General features: G+C 38.6%; 1 protein-coding gene across 6 annotated transcripts in view; it reads left to right on the top strand.

Moving 5' to 3' along the window:
* The first annotated feature begins 245 nt into the window (after positions 1-245).
* Positions 246-18,972, top strand: part of G9a (histone-lysine N-methyltransferase G9a) — a 127,425-nt gene continuing 108,698 nt past the window's right edge. For 4 of the 6 annotated variants that reach the window (XM_070082781.1, XM_070082780.1, XM_070082779.1 and 1 more), the window contains exons 1-2: positions 246-300; positions 7,547-7,619. In XM_070082781.1, coding sequence (XP_069938882.1) covers positions 7,592-7,619 — 28 coding nt within the window. In that variant the 5' untranslated portion in view covers positions 246-300; positions 7,547-7,591. Of the gene's footprint in view, positions 301-523; positions 754-7,546; positions 7,620-7,659; positions 7,761-18,972 lie in introns of those variants that run through there. The other 2 variants (XM_070082778.1, XM_070082782.1) reach the window with 2 other exon arrangements.

The raw sequence follows: 18,972 nt of genomic DNA, 5'->3' as shown, positions 1-18,972 counted from the left end.
GTTAATGATATTGTACATGTAACAGCAGCAAGAATTATCGCATTTTAGGTATATATGTCTATATATTAGTCAACAAGAGGAATCCTTAATCAGGGATAATACACGCTATCGGATTCCCATATAATAAATTTTGTGGCATGAATTAGATTGATTTTCATTTGTAATAATATAAAAAATAAAGTTTCAGAGCTGGATTCTGTAAATACATGCAATGTTTTATATTCGAGTTTATACGACAACTTGTTAGTGGCGTCGGCGTCACGGCGGTGGTGTAAACATTGAAGACGTCCAGGGGGCCAAGTAATATATGACTTATTTTAGTAATTAATAAATAGATTAGCGCTCTCGAATGTGCTGTATGGTCACAAAGTTTATGTGGAGGGATTCCGGTAGTTAAAAGGCGCCATGGAAAGGTTTGGAGTAGGGGAAATGTGAAAAAGGTTTGGCGCTGGGGGTGTTCTTGGCGTTGTTGTGGAGGAGCTCTGCCTGTGGCCAGTCTCTTAAATTTAAAACCACTTGTATAGTATCGTCCATGTGTATGATACCAGTTGTATAGTAACTGGCGGCTCATACTGAGTTGACCAGGTTACTCTGGCAGCTTGGCTGGGTTAGAGAGTAGCATCTGTGCCACCAAGTGTTAAATGTCTTCTCAACTGTCTGATAAGCTGGTTGTGGGTTTCCGCAGGTGGCCACGATGTGCCACTTGTGGCCTCTTGCAACTGGCCACCCCTCTATGGAGGTTCCTTGAAGCTGGTGAGGGGCTCTTGATCTAGGGAATTGGATCTGTGCTTCGGTTCCCTGAATTGACCCTGAATCCCTTCCATCCCCCCTACTTGCGTTGTATTAATCTACGGGTTTAGCGCTTCCCAAGATTATAATAACTGTAACTGGCCACACTTGTGATGTGCCACTTCTGGCCTCTTGCAACTGGCCACACTTGTGATGTGCCACTTTGGCTTCTTGTAGCTGACCACACTTTGTGATGCTTCACTTGTAGCCTCTTGCAGCTGGCCACACTTGTGATGCTCCACTTGAAGCCTATTACAGCTGGCCACACTTGTGATGCTCCACTTGAAGCCTATTACAGCTGGCCACACTTGTGATGCTCCACTTGAAGCCTATTACAGCTGGCCACACTTGTGATGTGCCATTTGTGGCCTCTTGTAGCTGGCCACATTTGTGATACTCCACTTGTAGCCTCTTACAGCTGGCTACACTTGTGATGTGCCATTTGTGGCCTCTTGTAGCTGGCCACATTTGTGATACTCCACTTGTAGCCTCTTGTAGCTGGCCACACTTGTGATGTGCCACTTATGGCCTCTTGTAGCTGGCCACACTTGTGATGCTCTACTTGTAGCTGGCCACACTTGATATGCACCATTTGTGACCTCTTTCAGCTGGCCATAATGTTGGTCCACTTGTGGCCTGCAACTGGTCACACTGCATGTGTTGATCCATTTGTGGCTTGCTACTGGCCAGTGTTGATCCATCTGTACCTTCCTGATATTCTACCTGTGTCTTCTTGCAGTTGGATGAATAAGACGCATGTGCAACTCTTGGGTATCTTTATTGCGGAGACTTTTCACAAATCAGTGACTCTTTTTCTGTATTCATTAGAAAGATTTATGGTATCCAGCAAAGTCAGATTTCAAATCACTGATGTCAGAAAGTTATCCAGGCAGCAGGTTTGGTGATGTTCAAATATAACCGCAGGTTATTCAGTAACATAATTTAGGTTCAGGCTAAATTAAATATTGCTTGCCAATAATTTTGCTAAATTTATATACAGCCTCTCCTCACTTAACGACGGAGTTCCGTTCCTGAGACCATGTTGTTAAACGAATTCATCGCTAAGTGAGGAGCATACTATAATGGTGGCGAGTTTGTGTCAGTCATCTTTGATGATTTTGCTTTAATGTCACTTTTGCACCATTTATAACATTTCTGGTATATTTTTAAATTCTTATACAGTAGTGTACTGTATATTGAAATAAACAGAATAGAGGAAATCAGCTCTAATATACATTACAGTGTTACCCCGAGTTTCGTACAGCTCCCAACTCAAACATTTATGTAAGTGTATTGTAAATGCTTTTGTAAGTGTAAGAAAGGCATATAAAAGGTTGAGACCACACCTCACCATCACACCCACAACAAAGCAACACTTGACATGCGACAACACCCGACTCATAAGAAAGGAACACTGCAGCAGGCCTGCTGGCCCCAACTAGTCAGGTCCTTCACGACATACCACTAACAAAATATTTGCCCAACCCAAGTACTCTACCCAAGAATTAAGATTTATTGTTTGTCCAATGTATTATTAACCCTTTGAGGGTTTCGGACGTACTAGTACGGCTTACGACCCAGGGTTTTTGACGTACTAGTACGCCTAAATTCTAGCGCCCTCAAATCTAGTGGGAGAAAGCTGGTAGGCCTTCATATGAAAGAATGGGTCTATGTGGTCAGTGTGCACAGTCTAAAAAAAATCCTGCAGCACACAGTGCATAATGAGAAAAAAAACCTTTGACCATTTTTTTGGAATAAAACAGCGACTTTGCACTGTATTTTCGTATGGTATTTATTGTTGTATTCTAGTTTTCTTGGTCTCATTTTATAGAATGGAAGACATATTACAGAAATTGAGATGATTTTGACTGGTTTTACAATGAAAGGTACCTTGAAATTGAGCTCAAAGTAGCAGAAATGTTCGATTTTTACCAAATTTCAAAAGTAAACAAATCGTGCCAAGCGTGCAATACACGTCAACTGGTGAGTCTAATATTCTTTCACAAGTGCACCAATAATATTTATACCATTTTTTACACTAATGCAGTAGTCTGCATAACAGTAAATCTTATATTTTTGTGAGAATAAAAATTCAAAGTGGAAAGCAAAAGAATATGAAGGGCCTTGAGACGTGACTAATGACCAGAGGAAATGCCATTTTAGTGCCAGGAATGTCTTTCTTGTTTATTCTGGACCCTATTCGGAAATTGGCATCTTTTGAAATTTGTGTGAAATTGGCAAAATTGCTAAATTCTGACCACTGTACTGGATAGTTGAATTTCATAAATGGGTGGTTTCTTGCACCCATTCGATAGAAAAAACGGAGTTCTAGCGAAATATTCATGTTTTTTGTCAACTAGTACAGCGGAATTGGCCGAAAATGGGGCTCAAAGTGGGCAAAATCGCCGGTGCGTAAACATCGCCGAGACAACTAACTTTGCGAGAGCATAATTCCGTAAGTTTTCCATCAAATTTCAAACTTTTGGTGTCCTTATGATCGGGAAAAGATTCTCTATCTTTTCATAAGAGAAAATAATTTTTTTTTTTTTTAAATTTGGCCGACCCTGAGAACGAGTTTCGGAGAGGGCCTGTCGACCCTCAAAGGGTTAAATTCTTCCCAAATTTTATTAATTATAAATGAATCTAATTTATATAAACCAAAGGAAATATTCATATTATTTTCAAAACTGCTTTTTATGAAAGATGACTCAATTTTCTTCTTGACCATGGACTTGCTTGATACAACTTTCTCGACTTTTTGAAAATCAGTTAGATGGTTAAAATCTCTCACATGAATAAATAGAGCATTAGAATCTTGTCCAGTTCTAATGCTATATTTATGCTGTTTTAATCTAAGTTCAAGACTTTCACCAGTTTGGCTGTAATAGACTTTATCGCAAATTTTACAGGGAATCTTATAGATACAGTGGACCCCCGGTTAACGATTTTAATCCGTGCAAGAGGGCTCATCGTTATGCGAAATAATCGTTATGCGAATCAATTTTCCCCATAAGAAATAATGGAAATAAAATTAATCCGTGCAAGACGCCCAAAAGTATGAAAAAAAATTTTTTTTACCACATGAAATGTTAATTTTAATACACACAAACTGAAAAAGGCATGCACAATTAAATGACACTTACTTTTATTGAAGATCTGGTGATGATTGATGGGATGGGAGGAGGGGAGAGAGTGTGTTAGTGTTTAGAAGGGGAATCCCCTTCCATTAGGACTTGAGGTAGTAAGTCCTTTTCTGGGGTTACTTCCCTTCTTCTTTTAATGCCACTAGGGCCAGCTTCAGAGTCACTGGACTTCTTTCGCACAAGATATCTGTCCATAGTGGCCTGTACCTCTCGTTCCTTTATGACTTGCCTAAAGTGTTTCACAACATTGTCAGTGTAATAATCACCAGCACGGCTTGCAATAGCTGTGTGAGGGTGATTTTCATCCATGAAGGTTTGCACTTCAAGCCACTTTGCACAGATTTCCTTAATCTTTGAAGTAGGCAACTTCTTCAATTTCTCTCTCCCCTCCTCCGAAGCAATTTCCTCAGGTGTGGCCTCTTGCTGTTGAAGTTGATCTAGCAGCTCATCAGTGGTTAGTTCTTCATTGTCCTCCTCCACCAACTCTTCCACATCCTCCCCACTAACCTCCAACCCCAAGGACTTTCCCAATGCCACAATGGATTCCTCAACTGGCACAGGATTCTCAGGGTTAGCCTCAAACCCTTCAAAATCCCTTTTGTCTACACATTCTGGCCACAGTTTCTTCCAAGCAGAGTTCAAGGTCCTCTTTGTCACTTCCTCCCAAGCCTTACCTATAAGGTTTACACAATTGAGGATATTAAAGTGATCTCTCCAAAACTCTCTTAGAGTCAGTTGAGTTTCTGAGGTCATTACAAAGCACCTTTCAAACAGAGCTTTTGTGTACAGTTTCTTGAAGTTGGAAATAACCTGCTGGTCCATGGGCTGCAGGAGAGGAGTGGTATTAGGAGGCAAAAACTTCACCTTAATGAAGCTCATGTCCCCATAAAGTCGCTCTGACACGTCTGTAGGATGACCAGGGGCATTGTCTAACACCAGGAGGCACTTAAGTTCTAATTTCTTTTCAGTTAGGTAATTTTTCACATTGGGGGCAAATGCATGGTGTAACCAGTTATAGAAAAATTCCCTAGTGACCCATGCCTTACTGTTTGCCCTCCACAGCACACACAAATTATCCTTGAGGACATTCTTTTGCCTGAACGCTCTGGGAGTTTCAGAGTGATACACTAATAAAGGCTTCACTTTGCAATCACCAGTAGCATTGGCACACATCAACAAAGTAAGCCTGTCTTTCATAGGCTTATGTCCTGGGAGTGCCTTTTCCTCCTGAGTAATGTAGGTCCTGCTTGGCATTTTCTTCCAGAACAGGCCTGTTTCATCACAATTAAACACTTGTTCAGGTTTCAGTCCTTCAGTTTCTATGTACTCCTTGAATTCCTGCACATATTTTTCAGCCGCTTTGTGGTCCGAACTGGCAGCCTCACCATGCCTTATCACACTATGGATGCCACTACGCTTCTTAAATCTCTCAAACCAACCTTTGCTGGCCTTAAATTCACTCACATCATCACTAGTTGCAGGCATTTTTTTAATTAAATCGTCATGCAACTTCCTAGCCTTTTCACATATGATCGCTTGAGAGACGCTATCTCCTGCTATCTGTTTTTCATTTATCCACACCAATAAGAGTCTCTCAACATCTTCCATCAATTGCGATCTTTGTTTCGAAAACACAGTTGAACCTTTGGCAAGAACAGCTTCCTTGATTGTCTTTCTGGTGCCCACAATAGTAGCGATGGTTGATTGGGGTTTCTTGTACAGCTTGACTAGGTCGGCTATACGCACTCCACTTTCATACTTATCAATTATCTCTTTCTTCATCTCTATAGTAATTCTTACCCTTTGAGGTGTAGGGTTGGCACTAGAAGCTTTCTTGGGGCCCATGGTCACTTATTTTCCAGAAACAGCACCGAAAATACTGTAATAATACGAAATATTCCGAGTGTATGCTTGGATGTTACCGCGGAGGCTGGCTGGTAAACAATGGGACGGAGCGGCACATGTGAGGCTGGCTGAGGGCACATTGGACGCGTCTCGGACGAAAATCGGTATGCGGGTTTTTAATCGGTATGCGGGGCAAAAATTTTGCGATAAAAGTAATCGTTATGCGGAAAAATCGCTATGCGATGCCATCGTTATGCGGGGGTCCACTGTACATCCGTCAGCATTTTGGGGGGAATTCTTTATTAAAAGTTTTTTTTTACTGTATCAAAATTTTTAAATACATGTATACAGTGGACCCTTGGTTATCAGCCATAATATGTTCCAGCTCAGCCTAAAACTGAAATGGCCAAAAACGAAATAATATTTCCCATGAGAATTAATGTAAATACAATTAATCCGTTCCCAACAAAAATATTAACAAAAAATAACTTTTTTAACAATTAAAATCAGTATTATATACCTTTATTGAAGACTAATGCTGGCTTCTGGAATGCCAGCTACACTTCCTGCATGTCTGCTACACTCCCTGTATGACTGTTACACTCCTTGCATGCCTGCTACACTTCTTGTATGTCTGCTACACTACCTGCATGCCTGCTACACTTCCTGCATGCTTGCTACACTCCCTGCATGTCTGCTACACTCCCTGCATGTCTGCTGCACTCCCTGCAGGCCTGCTGCACTTCCTGCATGTCTGCTACACTTCCTGCATGCCTGCTACACTTCCTGCATGCCTGCTACACTTCCTGCATGCCTGCTACACTTCCTGCATGTCTGCTACAGTCGCTGCATGCCTGCTACACTTCCTGCATGTCTGCTACAGTCGCTGCATGCCTGCTACACTTCCTGCATGTCTGCTACAGTTGCTGCATGCCTGCTACACTTCCTGCATGCCTGCTACACTTCCTGCATGTCTGCTACAGTCGCTGCATGCCTGCTACACTTCCTGCATGTCTGCTACAGTCGCTGCATGCCTGCTACACTTCCTGCATGCCCGCTACACTCCCTGCATGTCTGCTACACTGCCTGCATGTCTGCTACACTACCTGCGTGCCTGCTACACTTCCTGCATGCTTGCTACACTCCCTGCATGTCTGCTACACTCCCTGCATGTCTGCTACACTCCCTGCAGGCCTGCTGCACTTCCTGCATACCTGCTACACTTCCTGCTACACTTCCTGCTACACTTCCTGCATGCCTGCTACACTTCCTGCATGCCTGCTACACTCCCTGCATGCCTGCTACACTCCCTGTATGTCTGCTACACTCCCTGCATGCCTGCTATACTTCCTGCATTCCATGGTGTTTCTCACTTTCTTTACCACAGGAAATTTACTAGGAACTTTCTTTGGAACCATGGTTACTTATTTCACAGTTGCACTGCAAAAAACCCACTAAAAGCAATGGAAAACAAGCAAAATGTTTGGATGTATGAGTAGAAGCTTCCTCACACACTGAGAGAGACAGCCAAACTGATGTGCAAGTGACCCCAGCCGGTGGACAGGCGTGTCTGAAACAGCCGATCACCGGGAACCGAAAAGCCGGCTGATCACTGAGTTGGCCAATAACAGGAACAACCGATAACCGAGGGTCCACCATATATATTTATTTATTACACACAACTTGTATATACCTAGTATGTATGTGTGTATACGTACAATAAATGATGAATTATGCAATTAATTTTGATTTTTTCTTTTTTTTTGCAGGTCACGTTTACCAAGTTGCACAAGAGTTTAATAGATGTTACGAAAATGAGTTCCCAAGAATTGCAAGGCAAAGGTACACGTCAGTGAGCAACACTAGGCTACCTCACCTTTTTTTTGCAGCTTCGTGCCATCGTTGAAATAAGCTGTCAATCTCGTAAAAAAAATCACCCTTGCCCACAGAATCATTCAAAGTTATTTCCTGATGCTGCTTTGTGTAAGTGCCACATTGCAGGCGTGTGTTTATCATGCATGCTGTGGGGCATCAGCTTCGGATATTAGTGGCACGCAGCAATTAACTAAAAATGCTATAATAACACTTATTTTTATTTGTTTGTTTATACTGTACACATGTTTATGATTTTGCTTAATAAGCTTTACTGCTTTCGTTGCACTGAAGTGGTCTTGTAGTGTGTGGTAATAGTTTTAGTGCTGTATAGTACATGTATATACAGTACTCTTTTTTTTTTTTTTTTTTTTTTTTTTTTTTTTTTTTTTTTTTTTTTTTTTTTTTTTTTTTTTTTTTTATATGGGATATTTATTTTTCCTTTCATTGTAATATATTAATGCTCCGTTAATGCACATTAGGTGATGTTTTATCTGATTTGTTGTAATATAGTATGGCATGCAGAGTTATGTTTCGGTAAAAAACAATGCGAATAGTATTTTAATCATATTGTATAGTGCTTTGCATTAAACTTTAACTTAGTAAAGTACATATTAGGTATGTGTTTATATTTTTATGATAAACCATTAGTTTTCTGAGATTCATACAGTGTATTTAACATTTTGGTTTGTTTATGGAGTGTGTGTTTTGGATTTTTAACATCTTTGGTTAAGCAGTGAATATAAATCTTAAGCTAAATTGTAGTACAGTATTAACGTGTTTTTGGATTTGATTCCTACTTCATTTTGCCATGGAAATTTGTGATAGTTATCATCATTAAAGACTTGAATTTTAGCCGGCTGTAACACAGGTTGCTATAAAGTACCTCATGAATATGATAATACAGTGCATTTTATATTTTTTCTTTTTATAAAGTGTAACTTTCTGAAAATAATAAGTAGGCTTTCTGAAGTATACACCTTTTCCTACCACACTAGCAGTCTTTTTTTTTTTTAACCTTATTCATAATACATTATGTATGTTAAGCAGCCTTAGTGACATCGCTCAGTATTTTTTTATATTCTTTCTAAATCTGAATTTGTTCTAGATGTTTTTTGGTTAGATATGATCTAATGAGCTGTTGGAGTGTGAGCAGGGTAATATTTTGTTAAGGGATTCAGGGAAACCAGTTACCTGGACTTGAGTCCTGGAGGTGGGAAGTACAATGCCTGCACTTTAAAGGAGGGGTTTGGGATATTGGCTGTTTGGAGTGACATCTGAACTGTCATATCTGGTTGCCTCTGCAAAGACAGTGATTTTGTGTGAATGATGGCAAAAGTGTTGAATGATGGTGAAAGTGTTTCTTTTTTGGGTCACCCTGCCTCAGTGGGAGACAGCCAATGTGTTAAAGAAATAAAAAAGAATGATGAGGAGAGTAATAGAATATATGTGGGAAATAAAGTAGGTGGAATGTTTAATGTGAAAAAAATGCATATAAGTGCATGAAAAAATAGAAAAGGTACCAGAATACAACTATACCAACTTTTGCAAGGGTGTGAAGCATGTTTTTTTAATGTTGCAGTGAGGAGACTGGAGGCAGTGAACATGTCTATGTTGAAGATCAATGTGTGGTATGAGTATTAGGCAGAGAATAGTGAGTGAATGAATTGAAAGATGAGGTATGAATTAATTCAAGGCATGGTGGATGGTTGTTGAGAAAAGATGAGTAATATAGATTGACTAAAGGGTGTATTAATAAGGCATGAATGAAAATTGGTGTAGGGGGACACCCCAAAAAGGATTAGGAAGAGGGTATGAAGTTTTTGAGATCTTAGGCATATAAGATATGGAATATGAGCATAATAGCTTAATGATAAGATATGGAATATGAGCATAATAGCTTAATGTACCACATTTTTATAAATATACTCTATTGCATTAATACTGAATAGTAATACTAAATATATAACAAATGTTAATTGGGAAACTCATGGAGTCTTAGGAAATTATAATTCATTGTTTATGGGTGCTGTGTGCTCACTTGCCTCACCACTTAAGAGCAAAAATTCAAAACTAAAATTTTGAAAATCTCTAAATTTGGATTTTTTTTTTTTCAGAATAACATAGATATTTACTATTTCTGTTTGGAATTTTCTGTCCTTTGGACACCTGATTATGCATTAGGTCAGTTAGGAGAGAAATCATTTATGTAATATAAAATTTAGATTTTACCTATTTTTCGTATGCTATCCTGTCTTACATATTGTATTAACAAAATACAGTTATACTCTATATTTCAAATAACTGTGTACCCACATATAATAGAATGTATTAATAAGAGGCAGTTGCATTTTTCATCCTTATATGTTTAGTTCATGTAAATTTTAATAACTAGTTTTACCTAAGAGCATCTTAATGCCTAATATCCTCCTGCAAATTTGACACCTGGTTTGATTAGAAGTGTTAGCACCTTACTTTACATGATATTCTCTCAAAGGACAGAAAATCTAAGCATTTTATTTTTTTACTAACGTTTGCACCATGATTGTAAGTGCCTGTGGATATGAATTTTTCATACTGGTGTTAGTTTGTTTTTGTTAGCAGTTGCTTTGAAAATGTTGATTAAAATGCTGCCCACTGAAATGGTTTTAGAGCTTTTGAAGATGGAAACATTCATGAGCATACTATACAACTAAACATTTGTAATGGCTTCTGCTGCCTTGTCTTTTTTCCACTTTTTCTGCTGTGCATCAGAGTACAGTACTGCCTTAGCTTGACTTGAGTAGTAAAGGTGCATGTCATATTAGAGCAGTAGTGTATTTCCATTAAAACATTAAAGACGTGATATTCCTTCAAATAATTTAATTTCAATTAATTGTATATGTTGTTAGTAGATTCATGCTACACTGATTATTATATATTCATGAATTAAAATGTAGTTTTGGGGGGTTCTCCCTCTGTAACTAGGCCTAAGCCCAAATTTTACATGATGCTGGACAAGTGCCACCCAACAACTCTCTGCCAGATAGCATCCATGTTCAGGGGCTTCATGCTTACATTAGTCTTCCTCTTAAACCTTTTTAGTCTTGTTTGGTCCAGAGGGGTTATAACTTCGGCAAAAAACAGCTCAAAGTACCTGCCTCTTTTTGGTCCACTGAAGAAGCCTGTCCACAGGCAAAATATCACAGTAATGTTCCTCTCTGCAATTGTCTTATTCCAATGTATGATATAGTTAGATGTCCTGGCTTTCTAATTGTTGAATTACCAGGCCGTCAGGCTGGTGTTAAAACCTCATCTGAGTCTGATGCTGTTGCTGCTCGTTTCTGGGTGCATGTCCTTCACCATACACATCTCAGTCGATGCATCCCACTGCACATCTACATCTGCCACCAGGTCTCTCATCACATCCTTAGAGACTACTTGTCTTAGTTGGCTCAAGCTTCTTAAAACTTTACCCCAGATTTCTTGGAAAGCTGTAGGATAAAAGCAATGCCTGTGGCTTTTATTCTGTTTACTTTCATGACCCTCTCAATCCTCTTATATTCAGAATACAGTAATCACAGATATCAGTAAGATTAGTTGACTTAATTGTCAACTCATTTATTGTAGCCCTTTAATCTCTGTTCATACTCTTAAAATCCTCTCCTCCCTTTTGACATCTGCTTTATATGATACTTTTCCCTTCCTCTTTAGGATGTTCTGACAATTCAGGCTTGTTCCTCTGCCCTTCCATACCCAAAGGTGTGCATGTCTGCTATGAACTCTTTTTGCCTAGAACACTTTCAGTCACATTTCTGTGCCACTGCACTGTACACCAATCGTTCCAAATCCCCAGGTGAATTAAGGTATGCAGGTTATTTTTTTTTATGGTAATTCAAGGTCACTTACTGGAGTTAGCCAGCATTTTCACAGCAGTTATGTGTAATACTTGCCACTATCATACATACTGCATCATTGTTTCAGAATCCTAAAGTACATTAGAAGCTATCTAGAAATTTGACTCCCTATATCTCATTGTACATCACATATTTTACAGTAATGGTTATGTTGTATTTCTATCAAGCGCTTTTTTTGTGTGTGTGTGTTTGGACATGCTGATGTTCAGGGCAACAAACATGTGGACTTAACTTCTCAGTCTGCTCTTCATGACCTTTCAGTTTCCTGCCAGGAGGAGAGGGGGGGGGGGCACAGCTTTTGTTTTAACCACAGTATTTTCCAGTGCTTTCTCAGCATCTGAAGTTGCTGGTAACATCGTTGGTCTGAGTTAGAGCAAAACAGATTGTTTTCTGTCATACTCCAGCTGGGTTCCTGACTATTTTTCCATCATTGTTGTGTGTGGCAAACTACACTTGCACATTTACAAATCAGACATTCGTGACTCTCACAGATACTATGTGGAGAGAGACCCATTATCTTGCTGCAAGGACTGCCAGGCCAAGCTCAATTCACCATGTCTTAATAGATTGTCCTACTTGTGAGCGTGTTTCTCAAGGGAGGTGTCTTTATGCCAGTAACAGACTCTTGATACAAGGAATTGTACATATTCTCCCTTGGATTGAAACTGATTGCTTCTCATTTTCTCATTCTCTGTATGACTCCTAGTTTAGCTTTCCTCTTATATATGTAATATAATGATATAAGAGAGCACACAGAATTCACTTTCACCATCTGCAGCACCTTGACACTAATTGATCTCGCTTAAAGTCCCGCCTTCAACACAGACTTACCCTGACTTTTAAACACAAATATACTTAATACATCAACCTTGAGATAAATTTAATACCTGCATTATTCCCCAGCTTCTCGAACTGTGACCCCTTACACACCACATTGCAGTGGTGTATGATTCATATGGGTTTAGTGCTTATTTTTCAGTATAACAACAATTATACTGGAATGTATTTTTTGTATTCTTGAAATAATTTATTATGGAATTATGTATATGTACATGTATTTAAAAGCAGGTTTTTGTAGAGAGTACATAAACATATAAGAATACAAAAAATAATCAGGCTGAAATAAATAGCCAGGAAGACAAATTTATTGACAGTTCATGTGTGATTTTATTGTATTGTACATATTCCTAATTTTTCAGACTTTGAGTCAGTATTTTGGAAGTTAGAAATTTGGAAATTTGTATTTCTGTTTTTAAATACTTTTCCTGCTTTACCTAATCAGGAATATAGGAAGATTGTAGACACTAATTTCTGAAATACTGTAATTAAATTATAAATAATACCAATGCACAGTGGGGAATAGAGAATTATCTATATACACAGGAAGTGACTGATAAAAATTGGAGTATAAAGATTACAGTACATTACAAGGTTCTGATGAATGTCTCTTTGTAATATGATCCTATAAATTATTCTTGAGTTGTAGAACTAGGAGTATACACAGGAAATTTTGAAGACTGGAAGAGCATAGCTGAGAAGGTAGGTTAGGAGTGCTACCATTCCTTTGGACGAATAATATGTTAATTTGCTTATTGGATGTGCATCCAGCATGTAGGTAAAGAGGTGAGCATAAGCATTAAATATATATAAACAAGTACAATGATACACATCAGTATTGATAATTAATTTTATTATTTTAATTTTTTTTTCCAAAAATGTTTAGATATCACACCGTACTTCCCTGTTATCCAATTGTTGTTCCCAGGATCATGCACTCTTGTAATTGTTTTCCCAAACTTTAAGTGAAAAACTGCCAATTCTTACTCATTTATTGGTTTCCCTTATCTGCAGTACTCTTCCCTTATCTTGGTGAGGCTTTAATTTTCTTATAGCAGCATCTTAATTCCTTAATATGCCATCCATTTAACTTGCTCGTTTTCTTATCACCCAAATATCTGGAAGTAATCAGTAAACGTTTTCAAGAACGTTTAGCTTTCCATTGCTTGTAGGCATAGAGAGGAGCAGTGAATGTCATGCTTGAGGGAAGTGCATGTGTTGCCATGCTTTGAATGTGGGAAATGTGTTCATAATATAATAGACTGAAAATTCTTAATCAGTTTATAAAAGGGTTGAATCCATATTTTGCAGAAATATTTAGAGTTTTTCTTGAACTGCTAGGAAATGGGATACTCAGTAATATTGAAACTCATGAAGCTACTGTTAACATCTGCATATTTAGGTGAGAGTTTGGCTGGGGCATCCAGACGGATTGCTACCCTGTCTTCTTCTCAGATTAGACTGGTTGCACCATTGGATCTTCACTGCATCTTGGGAAAAGCTGCTCCCTTGGTGATCAACTGAGATTGGGTGGAGACGGCTCTACCTCTTTTTAACTCTAAGGAATATAGCTAAAATCTCAGTAAGTACAGTATCTTAATTGTTTGGGCATGAGGTAGTTTACATCAGCTTTTCAATACTTTCAGTGCATAGGGTTTACCATTGGAGTGCAGTATTTATCAGAATTAAATAGAGAAGGCTAGACTTCTTTATTTTATGGGTTAGGTCATCATACTATCGTCTTCTTTATCATTTTGTAATGAAATCGTGGATCTTAAATTTTTATTATGGAGTCCTACAACTTATTAGCCCAAACATTTATTAAAGTCACAAACTAAAAATGAGAAGCATACTGGATGAAACCATTCATACATGTTTCTGACTGCCTAACTCTACACTAATAGTTTCTCCAAGTTCTTGAAAGGTCCTAATAAACTTAGTATGTAAACTCTGGAAAACAAAAATTTTATGTAAGAATAATAATTCATTGTTACATACTTTAGGTTATAGTGTGGTGATAGTGTATTCAGATTAGTTAATACAGTAGCTGTTTTCATGTGTGTGCAGTGTAGTCTTGAGCAGGTTGTGTTTAGTAAATCAGCAGAATTATTAGCAAATCCCCCAAAAAATGTTAGTGTGTAAATTTTCTGAAACTGAGCTTGTAGCTAGTAAATATTGTATGGGATTAGCATTAGACAGAACTAAATTAGGTATCTAATTATGTAGTTACATCTGATTTAAAAGATGTTTCAATAACAATGATAGTGGTGGTGGTATATTACACTGGCAGTGATAACTTGATTGGATTACAGGAATATATGCAGTCTAGAAAATCTACACGTGGTAGTTGAACACATGACCAAATAATTGGACAAACTTCACAAAAAAATGAACTACAGTATTACATTCTGTGATGGGACTCTTTTCAAGGGAGGATCTCTGGTTGCAATGAAGGGCTCTTGATCTAATGAAATGGACCTTTTGTGTTTTCCTTGGATTGAATCTAAATAACCCCCACTCCTTCCCTCCTTTTTCCTTTTGGCCTCATTGTGTGGGGACATTTTACCTCCTAGACAGAGGGAAAAGGAATTGTTGTCCATCTCATTCCACTGAAGACCTTGACAGTGATGTTGTTTGCTGTGGGAATTGGATTATCTAGGGAGGTGCTGGGCCACCCTCCCGAGTGACCTCGGGTATCCTTGAATGATGGAGGTAATCCTGGAGGCTGCCTGTTAGTTCCAAGTGGCAACCAAAAGAATATGACTCTTGGTGTATTGCTGGCTGCCTGTCTCTCAAGTTAGCTGAGCCTAGCTTAGTTGATTTGAGTAGTGCATCCTGGAATGCTGGTTTACTGGCATGAATGGTAGGGTAGGGAGCAGTTTCCCTGTAGCACCAGCATTACTGGCTGTGCTGAGAGAACTCATCAGTGTTGCCCTCTCCAACCTCCTCTTTTTTTTTACAAAATAAGTAAATGAAAAACGAGAAACATGAATAGTCATATTTATACCTTATCTTCTTCCAGGCCATTTGTTGCAGCATAGTTACCTCCCATGCCATGGACCTCCCTACAAACCTGGTATTGCTATTGGGCAGTTCCTCATTGCTTACTCTGGTACCGGCATTAATGCTGATCCTTTTGATACCTCTAACCTTCACTCTACTTTGACTGTGCTCCTGGCTTCTTCCATGACAGTGCATCAATTTTTGGATTGTTTGCATGTCACAGGACAGGCTAGCTCTAAGTCATTGTCCAGACAGCCTCAACTTGTACTTGATGATCCTGACACTGGAAACCTCTTCTGCTACAGGCTGTATTCCAGTGAAAGTCTTGGAACATTCAGTTGAACATTCTTTTCTTTTCAGAAAAGTTGACAACCTCTACTGATTACCTTTTTTTAATATAATATCTTTATTTCTACAAGTACATGTACAAGGTATACAGGCCTAGCTGACATCAATGACATACTACTATATAGAAAGCTGCTTGTTATGCTTAGCATTTCGGGCAAATTAGGTCAGTTTTGTCCCAGGATGCGACCCACACCAATCGACTAACACCCAGGTACCCATTTTATATTGATGGGTGAACAGGGACAGCAGGTGTCTTATGGAAACACGTCCCTAATGTTTTCCAGCCATACCAGAGATTCAAACTCCGGACCTCAATGTGTGAGCTGAGTGCACTAGTGATCTAGCTAGCAAAGTCCTCATGAGACATGTTGGCCCAAATGTGCCCTTTTGTGCCCTCAGGAGTGGGATGCGTATTATCGCTGAAGGATGCTCGACATGCTGACAATCTTTCCCATGTCAGCTCTATTGACAACACCCTTGTCACAGTACACAAACATTCCTTCCCTTTTTTTAACTGTTGTACTGTCATCACTCCACACACTATAGTCCAACAAGACTACCTGTCAGTTACTTCATTCCATGACTCCTTTCCCTACAGACCTATTGCTTTTACTAGTGCAATTTGTAGTTGGTTCATTAATAAACATTTAGTATGATACTTGGAAACCCAAAATTCTCTCTACGCTCTCAATTTGGTTTTCTTAACCCTTTGACTGTTTCGGTCGTATATATACGTCTTAAGAGGTACAGTGTTTGACGTATATATACTCATAAATTCTAATGCTTCAAATCAAGCAGGAGAAAGTTGGTAGGCCCACATGTGAGAGAATGGGTCTGTGTGGTCAGTGTGCACCATATAAAAAAATCCTGGAGCACGCAGTATATAATGAGAAAAAAACTCCGACCGTTTTTTTAATTAAAATTCCAACTTTGTGGTCTATTTTCATATAGTATTTATGGTTGTATTCTCATTTTTTAGTCTCATTTGATAGAATGGGAAACATAGAAATAGAGGTGATTTTGATTGATTTTACTATAAAAAGGACCTGGAAATGGAGCTTAAATTAGAGGAAATGTTTTATTTTTGCCGATGTTCAAAAGTAAACAAATGATGTCATTGTCCAATAAATGTCCAACTAGCCATTCTAATATGCAGTCATGAATGGGTTGATGTTATTTAAACAGTTATTACAGTATTGCAGTAGTCTGCATAATAGTAAATCTTCTATTTTTTGTTTGAATAAAAATTCAAAATAGAAAGCAAGAGTAATATCAGAGGGGCCTGGAGACGTGACTGATGAACGAAGAAAATGTTATTTTAGAGCCAGGAATGTTTGCATTGTTCATTCTGGACCTTATTTTGAAATTGTCATATTTTTTAATTTTTTGTGAAATTGGCCAAATTGCAAATTTCTGACCACGTTATTGGGTAGCTGAAATCGGTAAATGGGGAGTTTCTTGTACTCAATCGATAGGAAAAATGTAGTTCTAAAGAAATAGCTATGACTTTGGTAGACTGGAACAATGGAATTTGCCGAAAATAGGGCTCAAATTGGGCGAAATCGCCGAATAGTAAATATCACTGAGGTCGCTAACTTCGTGAGAGCATAATTCCATCAGTTTTCCATCAAATTTTGTTTTTTTTTGGTGTCATTACAGTCGGGAAAAGATTATCATTTCATAAGAAAAAACAATTTTTTTTTTTTTAAATTTTGCGACACGAGGAGACACCTCAGGATTGGGGGTTGCGACAGTCAAGGGGTTAAGGGTCGTTCTACCATTGACCCCTTAATCCACTTAGATACATACGTTCGCAGTGCCTACACTAATAATATTGTAGGTTATAGCAGTTTTTTTTTTTTTTTTTTTTTTTTATCTTGTAAAAGTTTGACACTGTGATGTTACATTGTCTCAGCCCAAGCTCATTCCTTAGGCCTTTAAGGCAATTTACCACTTTTCCTTAAAAGATTACTTATTGGAGAGACACTTCCATGTGCAGGTATGTAAATAATAGCTTTTTCCCTGTCCAGGTTGTAGGTGTACCTCTGTGTTCTTAGTACTACCTTCTGCTTCTTGTGCCTTCCACTGTTTGATAGTGTTAACAGTTTTTCTATAGCTTATGCAAGTGCTGACTGTTGTCGCCTTGTAGTAGCCTCTCTACAATTTTTATTGATTGTGTCTTCAATTGGGCCACTACTTAGTGGTTAAAAATTTTTGTAGCTAAAATGTGCCAGATAATTTTCACAAGATACCTTATTATCCCTCATACTGCTCTATACCTGTAAGGCTCCTGTATCCTTGAACAGAATGCAGTTAAATTTCTCTGCCTTCTGTTGGTTCGCTTAGTGTCTTGGAAGCCTCTCGTAACTGTCCTGAGGGCCACTGGTCATAACTGCCTGAACATCTTTAAAACTAGCCCATCTTTTTTGGGGAACTGATTGATGAACTTTTCTTCATCTTTATTCACCCCTAATCTTATCTAAACTCTTTATACATTTGATTCCATTTATCATCAAGGGTTATGTTTATGTGTCGGGCTTTTAGATCTTCCTCAGTGACTCACAAAATCGTAATAACACGATTGCAAACAAACCATACCCCGGCCGGGATTGAACCCGCGGTCAGAGAGTCTCAAAACTCTAGCCCGTCGCGTTAGCCACTAGACCAGCTGGTCTAGTGGCTGGTCTAGTGGCTAACACGACGGGCTGGAGTTTTGAGACTCTCTGACCGCGGGTTCAATCCCGGCCGGGGTATGGTTTATCTTCCTCAGTCAATAACCTATATATAGAGGCAGCTGTCCCATCTTTACAAAAGTAAAGCAATGCCCATTGTCTCTGTTTTTTTTGCTTCCATGACTTCTATGATTCTTCCACATATAGAGTGCTAAATGATATCACTAGAACTAATTTGCAAATGATATTACTAGGACTAATTTGTTTAATTGTTGCCCTTATTTATTACACCCCTTTTCTCTTCATATTCATTTTCTCATGGCTTCCCTTAATTTACCTCCTTATGCTCACCCTAAATTTTACTTCACCCTTACTCCTCAGGAAGGTTTGGCAAGTCATGTTTACTCTTCCTCACTTCCATGAGCAAAAGCTTACTTGCCTCCTACTTTAAGTTCACTTTTTCTTGATCAGTTCTAAGCTCACTCTTATGCTATTGCACTGATGGTTCTAAGTTCTCTGATGGTGTCAGGTATACAGCTATTTTTCCTGACTGAATCATTAGTGGTC

Source organism: Cherax quadricarinatus, chromosome 8, assembly GCF_038502225.1.
Source record: "Cherax quadricarinatus isolate ZL_2023a chromosome 8, ASM3850222v1, whole genome shotgun sequence".
NCBI lineage: Eukaryota > Metazoa > Arthropoda > Malacostraca > Decapoda > Parastacidae > Cherax > Cherax quadricarinatus.
Note: the sequence above shows the minus strand (reverse complement) of the source record. Positions and strands in the feature narration are given on the sequence as shown.